Genomic DNA, 18,246 nt, shown 5'->3' with positions numbered 1-18,246 from the left:
CAGAGTATCATTAAAAGCAGGGCTTTTGCACAACAGGGCCAGACTGCGTAGGATAGTATAAAGCAAGAGACAGGACTAATATCACAAATACTGGCATTATTTTTAGTATCCGTCTGGTCATTTGGAGTTTTTTTGTCGCTTATAGAATTTCAAAGCATGTTACTGCTGTGTCACTGGTATATAGCTCTTTGCAACCAACACTTCTGCTTTCCACAGGGCCCATCTAGTAGTCTTGTACTAAGATTTCCCAGTGCAATGGGTTCTGCAGATGAGGTCCAAGTCCAGTGTCTGGAATTCACCCTAGACTTAGGTTTTGTCTGCATCAGCAAGTAGAGTGGTGCAATAGGAGCAGTCCTGTAGAATGCTTGCACCTGCTGTTGAGAACAGGCTGCCCATACTATATGTGGACATGGACACAACATAACTACAGACTTTATGTCTTAAACATCAGCTGTCTCCCCAGCTAGCACCTGAGCAAGGGTTCTGAGGACGAAAACCTGTGCAGAGCCCAGGAGGCCACCTCTGCATGCAGAGTTCCTCTGTTCATGGACCTAAAGGTACAGCCTCATCCCAAATGCGATGACTGAACTGAACGGAGAGGTTTTTCCAAAATGATACAGCGGAGATTTTAAGAGGTGGAAAAAAGACTCAGCAAAGTCAAGTGTGTGTGCAGGGTTTGAGGATTGTCCTCAAACGAGCAGCTGGGGTGCAGCCGCACTCTTTGGGGTTGTACCTCTGTAAACTGGAAAGAAACAGAGCACTGAGACGTCTGGTAGTCAACCCACCTCCTGGTAAATGAATCCACGGGGGCACGTACCTCTCTGAAGAGTCTTTACAACCTTTCAGAGTGTTGCGTTATTGGGGTATAATAGTGCATAAAATGAATCTCTCAAAATAACGGCTTTTACCTTCTTTTCCTCTCACATTTGGTATGCTGGTGTTGTCCACTCTGGTGCGTGTTGTCCGCTCCGGTGCGTGCCACGCGGAGGATGGCACGGCGCAGCCCCGTGTGAAACGGCCACGGCGAACCAGGTGTCCAAACCATCCCTTTACCTCCTCGCCACACTCCGCTGCAAGTTAAAAGGAATATGGGGTGGCAGGACAGCTAGCACATGCAGGGAGAGAGGGGGGAAAGCAGAAGGGAGGTGAGTCTGGACCGACTCTCGCACCTCAGCGAGAAACCGCCAAGCGCCCGGGCCGCGGCTTCGGCACCCGGGCGGCCTCCGGCATCTCCAGCCTCGCCCGGGCGCGACGGCGGGCGGCCCTTACCCCCGGGCGGTGGGGGAGAGCGGAGCCCTCACGGCCGGGGGCCCGGGGGTACGTGTGAGGCGGCCGGCCCGAGGCGGGAAGCGCTGAGGGAGCCGCGACCGACGGGCGGCGCCGCCTCCGGGGCGGGCCGGGCCGCCGCAGGCCTTCCGCCGGCGGGGCAGGTGCTGAGGGAAGCGGCGCGGAGAGGCCGGGAGCGGGCGGACGGACGGACGGACGGCGATGTGGACGTCGCTCGGCACCGTCACGGAGTCCGCCGGCCGCAGGGCAGCCAGCTGCCGCTTCTGGGCTGTCGTCCTGGGAGCAGCGGCGGGGGTCTTTCTCTTCGGGTTTCTCATCGGTACAGTGCGGACTAACCCTCCTTCGGATCGGGGGGGGGCCTCTCCCGGCCGCCCGCCGCTCTTCCAGCCGGGGTCGGGGCTCGGAGCCGGGCCGAGGAAGGGCCGCGTGTGGGGAAGGAGCGGGCGGGTTTCCAGCGCCCGGGGCTTTGTGCCAGGGGTGCCCGCAGTGAGGCTGTGCTCGGCCGGCCGACAGCTCCCTCCCTTCTACCCTTCACACCGGGCAGTCACCGACCCCTCCTGGGATTTCCAGCTCCTCCGCAGGAGAAGGGGTCTTTGCCTTTTTGACTTGTTTCGACTTCGTTTTAAATGAAATAGTTCTGCTACGGGCAGGAGAAGAGGCGCTGGGTTTGTGAGGAGGGGACAGAGGACAGGCCCCACAGCTCGGCTGTGTTGAAACCGCACCAGCCCAAACGAGAAAGGCGGGGAGATAAATAGGGGGCTGGAGGAGCACTGACAGGAGGGGTGAAACAGTCTTTAATTTATTGTCCCACCTCCCCCTCAGCCCAAGCAGGCCGGCCTGCGGGTTGCTGCCGTGAGATCTCCCCTCCTTACCTCCCCTTTGCTTCACAGATGAATCGGGATCAGTTTGGGGGAGGAAGGAAAAACAAAGGAGCCACTTGTATTTTGAAATGCCTTTTGGTCTGCACTTGGGGTTCATGCCATTGGGAAGCCTGAACTGAATTGCTCTCCCATGTGGAAAGAGCCTTTTGCTGTGCCAGTGACCAGTGCCTCGCCAGTGCCAGCTTGTTACCGGCTCTCTGCCCCCCACCAGTTCTCTCATTTGCTCGACCCATGTAACTGCTGCTGCATTTGCACGGAACATGTCCAGTCTCTGACTTAAAAATAAAAACAGATGTCAGAAACACTTTCCTTCTAGCCAGGTGTTCCTCTCATCACTTACTCTGGTAATGCCTGCACAGTAAGGGAAGGATTCCAGAATAAGAGCCAGACAGAGCAGAGAGTGAGAAAGGAGTTACAAGACATCTGTTCCTTACAAAGGGTGTCTGTGTTTCTGTGCATTTTTGTAAAGCTGCTGCCTTATTACTGAGGTGACTGGTATGACTGACATGACTGACAGCATGATGTTCTGGTGCTAAAGGAAGATAAGTCTCCTTAGCATCCACAGTAAAATAACTGTGATGAATAAATATAATATAGTATTTTATTCCCCTCAATATCTACCTAGGTAAATAAGTTCTCTTACTGTGTGGAGGACTGCCTCTACCATCACTGTGCAGCCTGCATTAGGTTGTGGCTGCTTGTCTGTGCTGAGATAAAAACAGTTGTAAAATACACAGTGAAAATCTTGTGGTGATACCAAAGAGAAATGGTGTGTGTCATGGGAATATTGCTCTGGTGTTTTTAGTGTTGTATTTTTGTGTGTTACACAGACTGGTTTGCAAAACCTACAGAAAAGACATCTGTGAGTCCTCATGAGGACATGAAGGCGGCATTTATGGCTGAAATGAAGGCTGAAAACATCAGGCGGTTTCTTTAGTAAGTAATGTATAGACTAAGCAGTCCAAAAAAAGGAAAAAAAAAAATAATTCAAGCAGGAACCAGCCCAAGGATGCCACCAGACAGAGGATGGTGTGCAGGTTGTCAGCCGTAGGTTTTATCTAATGTGCCCCAGTGAGCTGTGATTCACAAAACAGTCCATCTCAGTTCCTCTCTTTCTTGTTTGGGTTGGAAACAGTTGAGGAGTTGTCAGTAATCTCAGTACATAAAGCAATTAAAAATTGGCCAAGCTCTTGCTCGGCATTTGGTGAATGCTTGTACAGTGATGTAGAGGTTCAGCCTTTCTCTTATGTATCCTTTTTCAGTCTACAACAATGTTTATCTTACATTGTTTTTTATGGAAAAATGATTCACTTCAAATTAGGCTGTATGAATGAACTTAAATCAGGAGAGATTAAATGGAAAATAGCAGAGTACATGAATGCAAAAGACAAGAAAATCATACCAGTGTTTCAGCCTTTAATTCTTCCTATAGCTTAGGCCTTAATACCTTATTGCTACTCTTCCTTCACACTTTGTCATGCTGTGACCAAATTTATGTGTTAATCTGTCACCATTCTGGCCTCATACTCACATTCATGAAGAAAGATATGTTTCCAAGCTCTCTCCCTCTGCACCGTGAATAGCTAGAACAGACATAGTAGATACCAGCTAGTCATCATGGTACATTAGACTGTTCATAACACATCTAATAGTCTTAAAGTTTTAGAGTCTTTTTTAAGACAATGTTTTTTTCCCAATAATTTTTTCATTTCATCTACCCTTTAAATTAGGTGATTTTAAATATACTCTGTTTCTTTTATTAAATCCTAGAAGCAAAGCTGCTAACATTTGTTCCTGAAGATTCAAACAATGGAAGATGACAATATAGATATTTTAAAAATCTATTACAGTTTAATTACTGTGATTAATTTCTTAATTTCTGTAACTTAGGAGCTTTAACTACAAGGAAGCTTTTGTTTCTTTTAGGGATCTTGTAAACAGATTATTTTTCTCTTAGGACAGTATAGTATTTCTTAAAAGCATGTATTTATTCCAGTCAGTAACAGACCAGAAGTCACAGTTGATTGATAGAAATTTACTTTCTGCGTAAAGAAAGTGTTAAACTATCAGTTATTTTAGGAGTAATCAACAAATTTGGGTTTGCCTTAAATTCCCAGCCTGATTACATAGCATGAAGTTGTTTCTTGCTATAAAACTAAATTACAAAAAAAACATTTTCAGTTTATAAGATTGTGGCAACCCCACTGATTTCATTTTAAGTGCGCTTGCCACAGACTATTGCAAATAAATTAGCTGGAAAGTGTGTTCTCTTTACTATATAACAGTCATGTCCTGGACTATATAAACATGAAAAACTGAAGACTTAGGATTTTTTACAGTCTTAACCTGTGTTTTGGCTCTTACAAAGTCAACTGTTGTTAAAGAGCTCTGTGAAAGGAGAGCTTTCTGCTCTCTAGACTATGCCAACAGGAAACATTTACTGTCATGCGGCCAGTTCTGTGGTGAAATATGGCAGATACGCAGTCACTGCTCAGAACTACCAGTACAGGCAGTCAACAGATTAGAAGAGGAAATAAAGAAAAACACAATATTCAGATAAATGGGAATATAATACAGGAGAATGTTATTGCTTATGTCAAATTTTAATAAAAACATGAGACTTAAACATTCCTAACTCTTACAGAAAACAGCTGTTGGCTCTAACAATAATATGTAACTGTGCTCTTGGTTTGGTATGTCATCCAGAAAACGGTAATGTCACTGTAACAATGACTGTCAGTACAGTGTTGGTACTAGTTGTTGACATTATCAGAGGAACATGTTTTTTTCTAGCAGCATTTGGCTGCTAAGGACTTTGGGTTTGTCTAGTTTGGAGAAAAGGAGGCTGAGGGGCGAACTCATTGCTCTCTACAGCTCCCCGAGGAGGGGAAGCGGAGAGGGAGGTGCTGATCTCTTCTCCCTGGTATACAGTGATGAGATGCTGGAGAATGGTTCAAAGCTGCATCAGAGGAGGTTCAGACTGGACATTAGGATGCATTTCTCTACCAAGAGGGAGGTCAAACACTGGTACAGGCTTCCTAGAGAGGTGGTCGATGCCCCAAGCCTGTCAGTGTTTAAGAGGCATTTGGACAATGCCCTTAATCACTTGCTTTAACTTGGTCAGCCCTGAATTGGTCAGGCAGTTGGACTAGATGATCATTGTAGGTACTTTCCAATTGAAATATTCTATTCTTTCTATTCTATTCTATGTGTATAGTTCTTTCAAAATGCTTTTTTGATGGCTTCGTTCTCACTTGTACTTGGGATTTTTCCCAATCTTATACCCCTTCCTTATCGAAGATCCAATTTCTTTCCTTAACACCAACTGGTGCAACGCATACTTCTGTGGCTTGTTGATGGCATGGTCATATGACAGGATGAGGACATCGTGATGACAACCTCATTCAGCTGGGAGTTTCTTCAGCTCCCTTCACCACTGTGCTTTCTCAATGGTCTGGACAATTGTTTTTTCAGACAATGGGTTGCTCACTATTCATGGTATCTTTCACTGTTTGTTATTCACACTGCATGACTTTTAAGTCACAAGCTATTGAGTTTTTCTATTCCTTGTTTGTAGGCCACTCTCGCTCTCTTATTTGCCAGCAAGACACACTCAGAGTGAACTTTTAGATAAATCAGTATCTGCGCCAAAATTAATTAAAATAGTGAGATCCAAGGAGGATATACAGTTAATTAAAAGTAGGGATGAGTAATTATGCACATTTCTAAATTGAATACACAAAGGTAATTATACTCAATTCTTTTATCACTTCACAAGGAAGGTCAGTCTCATTGTGCATAGGAGTGATTGGCCTGAAGTTACCCAGAAGACAAGGAGTAAAGCGAGGACAGGACCCCACGGTTGATGTCATCATGCCATTCTTGCTAAGCCGTGCTGTGAGGAAGATACAAACACCTGCGACAGCTCAGGACAGATTGAAATCCTTTACCTCAACTTATGTGTAAGACAGGCAAAAGCATAGATGCACAGGAGTCTGGGTCCTTATTTAGCCTGGGTACATCTGGTCATCTCTAGGGGGTTTATTTCCAGCTAGGCTAAGAGGAGTTCTGATTATGAGCCGCAATGCCTGATCCTGTCTTGTTACTTCTTTTTCTTTAGCAATTTTACACAGCTTCCTCACCTAGCTGGAACAAAAGAGAATCTGAATCTGGCACAGCAGGTCCAAGCTGAGTGGAAAGAGTTTGGTTTGGATTCTGTTCAGTTGGTTCATTATGATGTCTTGCTCTCTTACCCTGATGACACTAAGCCCAACTACATCTCAATAATTGATGAGCATGGAAATGAGGTACAGAAAACACCATTTTTTGCAACCAGGGAACAAAATCACCTTCGTACACCTGGGAAGCCTGGGAGGGAAAGCTATTCTTTGCTCTGTTAATGGTGTTGGGCCTGATCCAAAGCACACAGAAATCAGGGGTTCCAGTTTGCTTTTTTATTTTGTATCTTTGTTTCGTAGTGTATGTGCTGGGAATACCAATAATTACCCTGATTCATACAGCGTACTGAAATATATGGATTAAAGGAGAATTATGTAAGAGAATTACTTTATGTAATTAAATTGTTTTAAAATTATTCTGTTATTTAGAAAGAGGAAAGCAACCATGATCAGCATCATTATTTGCATTGATTCATTATACAGTGTTGGTGATTGTGCTAAATTCAGTTTCTTGAATATTAGAGTTTAGGCCTTGAGATGCACTATCACAGGTAACATCAGTTCATTACAGAGCAGCTCTAGTCCTTGTAGAAGCTCCAGGGATGAGCAGAATGCAAGTGTTTTTTACTATTATGATCTAAGCTGCTCTTATCTGCTGTACTGAGACCACCTTAAGGGACCCTGTGTTCATTTAAGCAGGATTCTTTGTCAAGAGTGGAGATGGGATTTGCAAGATCACACATTGAACCTGCATACTGCAAAGGTTGCCCAGTGATTGCTAAAGTTTTGGCCACTCCTCATTTACAGTTCTAAAACTAGAGTCCTTTAAACTGCAAATGCATGTGAAATGTGCCTGAATAGACAGTACTTCTTTTCCATATTGCCTGGCTTACCTTTGTCTTTTCTTCTTTCCCACTAGATTTTCAACACATCATTATCTGAGCCTCCTCCTTCAGGATATGAGGCTGTTAGAGATGTGGTGCCACCCTACAGTGCATTTTCAGCCCAAGGAACACCTGAGGTAACATAGTAGAATAGTAAAAGAAATAGAAGTAGAAATAGAAACAGAAATAAAAGTAGGAACAGGAGTAGAAATAGAAACAGAAATAGAAATAATAGAAATAGAAAAGGTGGAATACCATAGTGTAGTGTAGCATAGCATAGCATAGCACAGAATAGCATAGAATGATACAGAATTATGTGAAATTCCTGGGTCTTAGGCTTTAGTTCAAAACTTGACATATCACCAGTAGGAAAGATGTCAGAGCTCTGATGTTCTTGGGAGTTTCACAATGGGGCAATGTTCAAATTGAGCAGTCATACATATATGTTTAATTTTTTCCTCGAGTTTGAGTCAGAACTTGATTTTATTTTTACCTTTTCCTTAAAGAATACGGTAATAAACCTTTAATGTTGTCAGCTGCTATAAGCTTCTCCAGATATTTCTGTGAATATGCATTATTGCTTCCCATCTTGCTGAACAAATAAGACTGTTACATTTATGTAGGCAAATGAACAATATGATTTTCAAAATGCTGCTTGCCCAAGGCTCACACTGACAGGTATAACTGCACAGTGTACAGTATGCTTGAAAATGGCTTTTATTCTAGCTGGCATTAAAATGTTGCTGTGATCTGAGCTTAACTCTAATCCTTTCTATCTTGTACAGATGGTACCAGCTGACGGGCTTTCTTTTATAAAGTTGGCCTGTGTAACAGGAGTTCTCTATTCTATGATCATTAGTGGTTTCAATTAATATTTTGTAAGATTAGATTTTTTTTTTGTTACTCTCAGTATCTCTCCTGTCTATATATAGAATAATTTAGGTTGGCAGGGCCCTCTGGAGGTCATCTGGTCCAATCTCTGCTTTAAAGTTGGATCTGACTTTGAAACCTGCTAACAGTGCTTTTACTCGCACAGCCCAGTATTAGTCATATACTGTCTGAAGTTTGTTAATAAGCTGTGCAAGTTCAGGATACAAAAGGTATCCTGTATTCATTTGCCTCAGATGCTCAAAGGAAGCTGGAGAACCAGGCAGATAGTCTGTACCCTAGGATGTGAGAGCTTTGAGTATTTCAAGAATTGCAGTGGGAATTTTGGAACATAATGTAAGGTAAAATTAATGGGTTCTGGCTTTGTATCGTAATGTAATATCCCCAAAGACAGAATAACCTCACTGCTTTATTTGGTTTGTGGAGAGCTACAGTAAGTGATGTATATGGGAAATAATAAAAAAAAGTTTTAAGAAGCTGCAGCTTCCTTCTTTAGAAAATGATTTTATTTTAATTACATATAAGAACTTTGTTTCTGAAAAAAAAAACCAGTAACTAAAAGACAGATTGTCTTTTCGAAATATGATGCTTATGTTTTCCTTATTACATAATACTTTGACCAAAGCTCTGGGTACCTAGCTAGTGCTGTTAGCGATAACATCCTCCAGTGAGCAGTTGTCTCCACCTGTACCGCAAACAGCACAGGAGGGAACATGTATATAGCTCAACAGTGGAAATACTCAGTGGGTCAAGGCTCTTATGAGTTCTCCCAGGCCGGTTTATGTATTTTATGTTGAAAACCATTCTATTAAAAAACAGAACTAAGCTGTGGAGAGAGATATTTGGATCTTGCTAAGTACAATCGTCAGTCTTAGGTTCTCTTTCTGCTCATTAATTTTGCAACTGATTCCTACATAAAGCTCCAAGTTCAATGAAGGGAGAAGGCTGTAAAGTACCTGCATCCCAGGCTAACCATAGTCTCACGAGTAGGCCACCTTCCTGGAAAGTGGGAGAAATGGTCAAAGTTCTTCATAGTGAGAGAGGCCAAGAACGCAGCTCATACATTTTCTGGGTGAGTGCTGTAATCGGGGAGTTGTGGAAATACAGTTCGGCACTGCTAGCTCTATTACTTTTTCCTGCAGCTGCTTTTTAGAAATAAGTGGCAGTGACTGTGTTTTGAAGGTTAAATACTGTCAGAGTGGGATAGTAGCTACTTGCCTGCTAGAGTGAGACCCTGCAGAGATTTAGAAGTAGTTCCCACTCATTTCAAGTTCTCAGTAGACGGAAGGTGGAATATATCCTGGTCTGTCATACAGATTGTCAGAAAATGTACATTTTTTTCTGTGTGGTGTATTTCAACTAAATCCCAGTAAAGAATTGGATGAAAAAAGTTAAGTTTTGACCAGAAACTTCTTTTAACAGAAATATTAAGCAGAAAGCAGACAAAATAGCAAAGTCACATTCTGTCAGACAGTAGTAGTAGTTTGGAACATTAGCGTCATAAAGAATGGTAAAATTCTGCTCTTCACTTCCTTTTTAAGTGACTGCAAAAGTACTCCTATCTAGTTAATGATGGTCACACATAAGAGGCATACTTGAGATCTCTAACTATGCTAAAAGAGCCCAGATAAGACATTTTATGAGTCCACACTACATTCTCAAAGCTTGTATTTTGTAATAGCTCTATAAACATGAGGGATTTCATCACATCACTAGGAAATCATGGTACAAAACTGTCACAATGCTCTGATGAGACATTTATTACATCGATGTAGTTCTTAGTCCTGTTAATGAAAGTTAAAGTTGAAGAATTTTCAGAGGTGCTAAAAGAATTTAATTAAGGAAGCCTGATTTACTATGCAGTATATCGCATACTGCCAGAATCTTCAAGTAAGTACCTTTTAATGTAGTTTCAGAAATCTGGAGATTGAACAAGTATGAGTTGTTCTGCAACACCAGGAAAAATGCAATGAATACGGATTGTATACTTTATATCAGATATAGTTATGAGAGTTTCTTCTAAAGATCAGAACTGTTCTTTTCTTTATCTGATAGCATCTACTTAATCAAAGACATTATTTAAAAAAACCCTGTAAAGTGTGAACAAGTTTTCACCATAAAATGTAATTCTCATGTTAACTTGTTTTGCACTTCACTGTAGAACAAGGGCCCTGAATGTGAGAATCCTGCAGGTTGCTATTAATTGTTATAATTACAGGTCTGCAATTATGTAAGCCAAACTATTAAAATCAACATTTTTGTATTTCTCATAAAAAATACAATAGCCTACAAATGTAGGTATTCTGTGTAAGATATTCTAAAGAAATTTTGTTAAAATGGAGGACCACATTCTCCTTTTGCTTAATCTAAATAGACTGGAAGGACTGTCTTGACTTCAGTAGAGTTACACTTGATTTTACTGAGAGGGAAAGCTACTCCATAAATTCAGAAAAGCCTCCCCAAGAATAATCCTTGCATTTAAGAATTATTCTCTGAACAAAGGGGACCAGAATCTTAAAGGTGTGAAACTGTTTGCCTTATTTAAATACAGTCCCCTTTATTTCATGATTTTATCCTAACTGCGTTCATTTTGCTTTGTTTAAGAAGAAATTGCGACTTGAGCAGATCAGTGGTGAAACTAGTACAGTCAATGACTGTACCACAGTCTTATCAGGACATGCCGTATGCTGATATATAAGACCACCTGAAGTCAGTGATTTTTGTCAGTATAAGAGATTTGAGCTTATACCTTTTTGAAACTAAATTGATCTCTCTGGAGGTGTCTGGTAATAGGGAGAAATGCACTAAGGAAGAGTTTCCTGTCAGCTAATTTTAGTTGTCTGAAATTGTAGGCATCTTCCCTAAGCCAATCTTTAAAGCTTTTTAAAGGCATTTACTCTAAAACAGTCTCTGAGGTATAATCAATGAGAGGTATATCCAGAGGGCAATTTATTCCTTCCTAAAATAGGTGTTTAAAACAGATTTGGGGTGAATTGTCTTGGAAAGGGTGAGTTCTCAGAGAACTTCCCAGCTCTTCACTGGCTATGGAGTGCACTACAAGAGCTTCTTGGACAATGCACACAACTTTTAGGTAGCTGACATTAAGGAAGATGAATCACACACCAAGTATTGAATAGCATGGTTGAAACACAATCATGAAGAATACTTTATTCGTGTGCAAAGTCTATTTATTTTGACAGTCAGGCCCTTCTGCTGTATTGAATTAGAGTCAAGTCCTGAGAATTTCATACAATACTGGCATCATTCAGTCTACTGCATAAAATACAATTGGTATTTACTGTGGTGTCTGGGTCCAAAATACCTCTAGCTGTCCAAGACTGACTACAGGTTAAACAGATTTGGAAGAGAAGTAAATGCCATACTCTGAGCACTTACTCTAAGTTTCTGATTCAGAAGTCATATCTTAACATTCTCCATTGTGGACAAAGTCTGGCAGCTTTGGATGGTAGGAGTCTAAATTCATCAGAAGTCACTTGCCTACCTAATTGTCTCATGATCAAAGAATTCATACTGGAGCCAGTCTGAGAGCTCATTGTTCCCAGCTTATTCTCTTACTAGATCACTTCCTTGTTTTGATATGCTCATTGACATTCTTGTTTCAAATTCTACCTTTTTCTATCAGGGTGAGTTAGTGTATGTGAATTATGGCCGCATTGAAGACTTCTTTACGCTAGAACGTGAAATGAAAATTAACTGTACAGGAAAGATTGTTATTGCCAGATATGGGAAGATCTTCAGAGGAAATAAGGTAATGTCTCTATATAAAAATGTTACTTGTGTTGTCCTTCAGTTGATTTCAAGAGACTGAAACACTTACCTAAAGTGTTCTGGAGATTTTAGTGTAACTGAGTTTTCACAGAGCTGTGTTCAACGATGATTCTTTAGTAGAAGATATAAAATATATATTTGATATGTATATAATACATCTATAGGATAAAAGTAAACAACTTGGAAAATGTTACGTATTTTTGTATTCATTTGCATACTATAAATTGTTCCAAAATATTACTAACATTCTTGGGTAATACGCTCTAACTCTGAACTAGACCATTCTTCCCTATTGGTTCAGCTGTGATTTAAGATGCCTATATTGTGTTTCTTTATAATGGTTTCTGTACACCAGGCAGAGACTATAACTATATGGAGGTTATTTTAAATTCTGTATTTGTTTATTCAATGTCCCTATCATATAAATATTTTTAAACTACAGACTTCTGCAGATTTCCATGGCCTGACAGGAAGGGACATAATCACATGTATACCTAAGGCATACACTCAAGTTATTTCCTCAATAGAAATGTAAGAAGACAGTCTATTTTAAGTGTGTTTGGCTTTTGTACAAAAATTAGTTTGACCCTAATTTGGACAGGACTATAATTTGTATTTGTCAGTTACCTAAGGGTATCAAACACTGAATCTCCTCGCTGGAATGCCAGCTCTTATTATATGCTGTTGAATAATCTTCTGTGAGCTTTTAAGTGGGTGACTTACTGGTTTACATACATACCCTTTTCACCAGTGAAAAGTGACATGTAACTCATATTCTGGGTCAGATAATATTTTCACTAAATTGTTTACCACTCTTAAAGATACTATCTGAATGGAAAAGACTTAAAAATTGAAAAAGGTATTGCTGTCTATGAATCTTTTCTTAAAATGAAATACAAATACCTCAGAGTTACTAATATCTAAAGGGGCAGTTGTCCTGTGGTTTGGAAATTACATGTCCTCGTTGACACAAAGGGATGATATGTTCATTCTTACGGTAGTATTTCTAATGACTGTTTATATACTGAAAAATCCGGTAGCCCGTATAAAATCTGGAGGACTGTACTGTCATTTTCCAACTTCGTAATGATGTGCAAGAATAGGATAGAGGATGAAGGCAAGTACTGTATTTTCTTAAAAAAGCTATGGTATTTCTAAATTAAAATACCCAAATTTAGAACTGTTGAGGATTAGTTGTCACTCAGTCACTATACATCACTGTCATATCTAGTAGCAAAACAGATTGGGATGTCAGAATGACATATATTTTCTCTCACTCTCTACCAATCAGTATTGTACAATAATAAAGTCGCATGAGAACACTTTTTTAATCAAAACAGCATGCAGGTCAGTCCTTCTGCCATAATAAGCCTAAGATACACACTCTGGAGTTAGTCTTGTTCACAGCCAAGGACAGTTTCAAGCTCTCCAATAATAATCTTCCTTTGTAGTCTGAATGCTGAGATACGTTCAGGAGATCATTTAGGTAAATAAGGTAAATACATGACTAACTAAAAGATAAGGTTGCATCAATGTGATACAGTTTTTTCCATCCATGATGTGTACATTTCAATAGTCAGTTGACTGTGTTGATCAGAATGACAGAATACAAACTCAGGTTATGTACTAATACTGTGAAGGATGTGTCACTGCCGTTATCGCCTAACTAAAATTCAAAGCAATACCAAACCTCTTACTTTCATATGGAACCTGATAATCTACATATCTACTTTCAGGAATTTTTATGATATGAGATGCTGTGGGCCCTTTACTTAGCCCAAGCACTGTAAAAGGCCCTGAGGAATAATCACTGTAATTTATATTACTTTCTTTTGCCCCTTGAACTCTGGTGTAAAGCTATAAAGGACTGGATAAGGACCGGAGATGTGCTTTGCAGGTGAAGAATGCTGAACTGGCAGGTGCCAAGGGAGTTATTCTGTACTCTGACCCTGCTGACTACTGCGCCACAGGAGTAGATCCCTATCCAAATGGCTGGAACCTTCCAGGTGGAGGAGCCCAGCGTGGAAATGTGTTAAACCTGAATGGGGCAGGGGATCCTCTGACACCAGGTTATCCTGCAAAAGGTGAGTGACACGAGAGAAGTCGTGCTCTGAGGGTCTGGTTTCAGGAAAGGCAGGGGAAGGTAATGGGGATGTTCTTTCTCTTGGAACAAAACACATTTTTTTCTTAGTCTTTCTGTTGCTCAAAAGAGGCAGCTTTGGTCTTCATGTCAGTAGACCACTTCTGCAAATGGTGCACGAGAGAAAGTGAGGGGATGTTAAGGGAGCCACACAGTGCAGTGCTGGGCTGCTTAACTTCATAGACATACCCAAGTTAGCCCAGAGATCATGACACAGGTATTTGACAGCTGAAGCCCTTGTCATTTCTTTCTGCTTCTCATCAGCCAGTCAGCAAGGAACCAGCCTGCACAGCTCACAGGTTTCTTTGCTTTCACAGTTCTCGTTTTTGCAGGATTTGGGCTGCTTTCCCTCCACAAGAGCCCCTGCTGGCAATGCTGAGATCTTTCATGCTGGGACTCATGTCACCTGGCTGCAGCTGAGTCCCCTGAGAAGATGACCATTCTCCACTGGTTCATCACCTTCAGCTCATGCTTCCTCAGCTGCTTATTTGAGCTCTGCCTAAGCTGTTGCATTTAGCACCTAACCCAGATCTTTTTAACTGAAATGCTTTAAGAACCGTTCATGCCAGCACTTGAGCCAGCATATCTGAGGGAGGCAGTCACCTCAAGAAGAGTAGTCCCTAAGTGATGGGGAAAGTTGCCTCCAGCCAGCACAACTTCAGTATGTTCATGGCAGGAGCAGACCATGAGAAAAATTTCTGGTTCCTCATGCTAGTGTCAGTGATCTCACAGATGAATCCCTGTCTGCTTCCCTCAACAGGGGTCCCCGTGAATGTTGTATTAAGGAGTAAACTATTGTTTTCCTTATGTGCTGGCTTGCAAACATCAAATTTTGTCCACGTTGTGAAAATTAAGATTCTTATTTGTAAAAAACGCATTATTTGTATTTGAGCTTTGTCAGAACAAAACCTAGACTTTTTGTTCACAAAAACAGCAAGACAGGGTATTCAGTAATCCAGTGTGTAAGATTTTATCTGCATCTCTTACCAACTGGCAAAAGTTTTTTAGCTCCCAGCTGAATGTTCCAAACATCAGACTTCGGGCTCCCTTTTTGCTCTTGTTCTTTATCTGTGGCTTACTGTGAAGTTCTTTCCCATGGAAGGAAATATGTCTATCTAAAAGCATTTCAACACCAAAAAATAGCAAATAATTTAAAAATTTCCAGCCAGCTCTAAATGCATGACTGCATATTGTGCTATGAACTGTACAGATTCCTTCTGAGAGTTGTAAATATGAAAATATGTGTCTTTTGCTTTCAGAATATACCTACCGATTAGACAAAGCCAGTGGTGTAGGTCTCCCGAAAATTCCAGTTCATCCCATTGGCTATCATGATGCTGAGTCATTACTGCGGTAAGAGTGTGGGAGACATGAGGAATTTTAAGCAGACCATTTTTTGAAAGTTATGAGAGTATTTGAAAAGAAAGGGAAAAGACTTTTGCACTGTGCTTCTGTAGCTGTTGAAATAGTATATGTTTGTCATTAGGTTCTCTGTAGGAGGTAAAAATGTTATCTGTAACTACATACCAGATATGTGCAGAGTGATCTGAAAAGTGTCATTTGTAATATATCAAGATTAGTCAAGTATAATAAAGTTATAAAGTGCCTCTCAGTTTGAATAAAGGCAAAAATATTTGAGGATGGCATGGTACCTGTCTTGCGAAAAAGACCACAAATGAAGTAATTCATTTGTCCACGGATATACTTGTCATGCATGTTTGATGAGACAGTATCTGTACTGTCCTCTGTTAAATGAAGGCATGTGCTTTCTCTCATCAGGTGTACTATGTTGCATAAATATGAAATGATGCTAGCAAACTAATACAAGGACACCGAGGAAACTCTGGAGTGTTATAGGGGATTTAATAGACATCTATGTGTAATTAAGTGTGCTTACTAAACATGTACATGACACGAAGACAGGCTACCAGCTTGCCAGATGACAGCATTAAAATTCATAATTAACTTAAACCAAATAAGTTCTCTGAAAAAACGAAGATGTGATTGAGTTGGCAAATGTATCATTCCCCTAAAAATGTAGCAGTAATCATCTGTATCAAGTGTAGAGATACAGAGCAGGAAATGTCATCTGTATCAAGTGTAGAGATACAGAGCAGGAAATGCCAGGATTGGCAACAGTACCACAGATAAGTGTTTAGGGCAGTAAGTGAACATAATCTTGGGTGTGTATTTGTGTAGGAATTTTACATCTAAATCACATGAGCAATCGCTCTGCTCTGTCTGATGCCTCTGTTTGAATATGGTATCAAAAAAGATAAAATTCTGTGTTGGTTCTCTATGCAGGTTTCCTCTGAAGTATTGAAGCTATTTATTTTTATATGAGGCAGAATTTTACTGTCTTTGGTGTTTTTGCATACCTGATGTTCATTAAAACTGCTCTAGTGTTTTTCCTATTTCCTCCCAAACTTTTATGGACTAATATATCTCCAAACTGTCTTTTCTTTAAATCTTTACAGTTGTCACTGTTATGAGGTTAACTGCTCATAATGATAAAGGTATAGGTTAAAAAAACTTTTTTCCACTACCAACTAGTAGTGGTAGAGCAGATTAATATGTATAAATATGATGTAGCTAGGTATTTCTCTTCAGTAAGTTGTAAATAATTCTAGAACTTGGTTTTAATAATTATGAGCGAAATCTAAATCATCTAAAAATACTGGGTCCTTGTTTTCACTTTTGTCTTGAGAAGTCTTAACTTCTAGTTATTCCTGCTATCTTATTTTTGTTTAAAAATATACCAAGGACTTGAAGACATGCTGAAGTGTTCTGTGGAATAAAGCTTGACTGAAGCATGCATTTACAGTAAAGGACATGCTTTCATTTACAATAAATATATTTTGCCTAATAAGAACCAGAACATCCAGCATACTTTTCAGTATTCTTTTATGTTTCTCACAAGCTCATATCAAAAATATAAATCCTTTAGAATAGGTGAATATGTATGGGTGATTGCAATCCACTGAATTACTGTATTTCCATTTGTGTTAACTGAGAAAAAACATCTGACCTGTGACAGTGGAACAAGAAAAGGTGACTTGGACTGATCATGTTTCTCCAATTTTAGACATCTTTGAAACACATTAACTCTCTCTATGCTACTGGATTAAACAAAAGTCCAGGAACAGGCACTGGAAGACAACTGCCTATGTTGTTAAACTGTTAGAATGGTCCAAGTTACCCTCTGCTATCTCAAATGCAAATGCAGTTCAAGGCAGTAGAAAGTTCCAGGGACCATTTACAAGAGGCAGTTTGCATGCAAAATCTTTGGAGGCCAACACAGTTTTCCAGGATAGCTGTAGGCCATTCCAAGCTGATCTCAATGCCCAGGACTATTCCTCTATGTTAATTTACTAGTATTAATGTAGCTAAAAACCCAGACTATTCTTCTGTGGAAGCTTGTAGTATAAATTGTCTAAGACAAAGACCATCACTGTGGTCTGTGTGTGCATGGGACCTAATCAAGTGTGGCTCCTGGTTCCTCATTTGTGTTTGCTATTGTAAGATGTCTGTAACTAATAATGATAATTTTTTTTTTTTTCATAATAGTAATATGGGAGGATATGGACCACCGCATAGTAGCTGGAAAGGAAATTTGAATGTATCTTACAACATTGGGCCTGGTTTCACAACAAATTATTCTACAAGGTCAGTTTTGTTTCATAAAGAAGGCGTGCTTGGAATCAGAGAAAAACAGGTAGAGCTATAGAATGTGACCAAAGGTAGAGTATTTGGAGTTATTTGCATCATTCCTTTGATTATGACCATTTCCTGGGCTAAAATGCTCTCAGTGCAAAGCTCCAGTAGATTTACCTCTTGATTGGATGGATATAGAATCATAGAATCATAAAATCAGTTAGGTTGGAAAAGACCTTTAAGAGTCCAACTGTAAACCTAGCACTGCCAAGTGCACCACTAAACCATGTCCCTAAGCGCCACATCTACACATCTGTTCAATACCTCCAGGGATGGTGACTCCACCATTTCCCTGGGCAGCCTGTTCCAATGCTTGACAACCCTTTCGGTGAAGAAATTTTTCCAAATATCCAATCTAAACCTCCTCTGGCACAACTTGAGGCCATTTCCTCTTGTCCTATCACTTGTTACTTGGGACAAGAGACCAACACCCACCTCTCTACAACCTCCTTTCAAGTAGTTTTAGAGAGCGATAAGGTCTCCCC

General features: G+C 40.4%; 1 protein-coding gene across 1 annotated transcript in view; it reads left to right on the top strand.

The window, feature by feature from the left end:
- The first annotated feature begins 1,384 nt into the window (after window positions 1-1,384).
- LOC104317592 (putative N-acetylated-alpha-linked acidic dipeptidase) overlaps window positions 1,385-18,246 on the top strand; it is a 31,719-nt gene continuing 14,857 nt past the window's right edge. The window contains exons 1-8 of the mRNA XM_069808415.1: window positions 1,385-1,606; window positions 2,999-3,104; window positions 6,289-6,475; window positions 7,266-7,367; window positions 11,762-11,887; window positions 13,805-13,991; window positions 15,307-15,400; window positions 17,615-17,713. Coding sequence (XP_069664516.1) covers window positions 1,489-1,606; window positions 2,999-3,104; window positions 6,289-6,475; window positions 7,266-7,367; window positions 11,762-11,887; window positions 13,805-13,991; window positions 15,307-15,400; window positions 17,615-17,713 — 1,019 coding nt within the window. The 5' untranslated portion in view covers window positions 1,385-1,488. The remainder of the gene's footprint in view (window positions 1,607-2,998; window positions 3,105-6,288; window positions 6,476-7,265; window positions 7,368-11,761; window positions 11,888-13,804; window positions 13,992-15,306; window positions 15,401-17,614; window positions 17,714-18,246) is intronic.

The sequence above is a fragment of the Haliaeetus albicilla genome, chromosome 20, assembly GCF_947461875.1.
Source record: "Haliaeetus albicilla chromosome 20, bHalAlb1.1, whole genome shotgun sequence".
Classification (NCBI taxonomy): Eukaryota; Metazoa; Chordata; class Aves; order Accipitriformes; family Accipitridae; genus Haliaeetus; species Haliaeetus albicilla.
The sequence above is the reverse complement of the archived record's forward strand: the minus strand, read 5'-3'. Positions and strand labels throughout refer to the sequence as shown.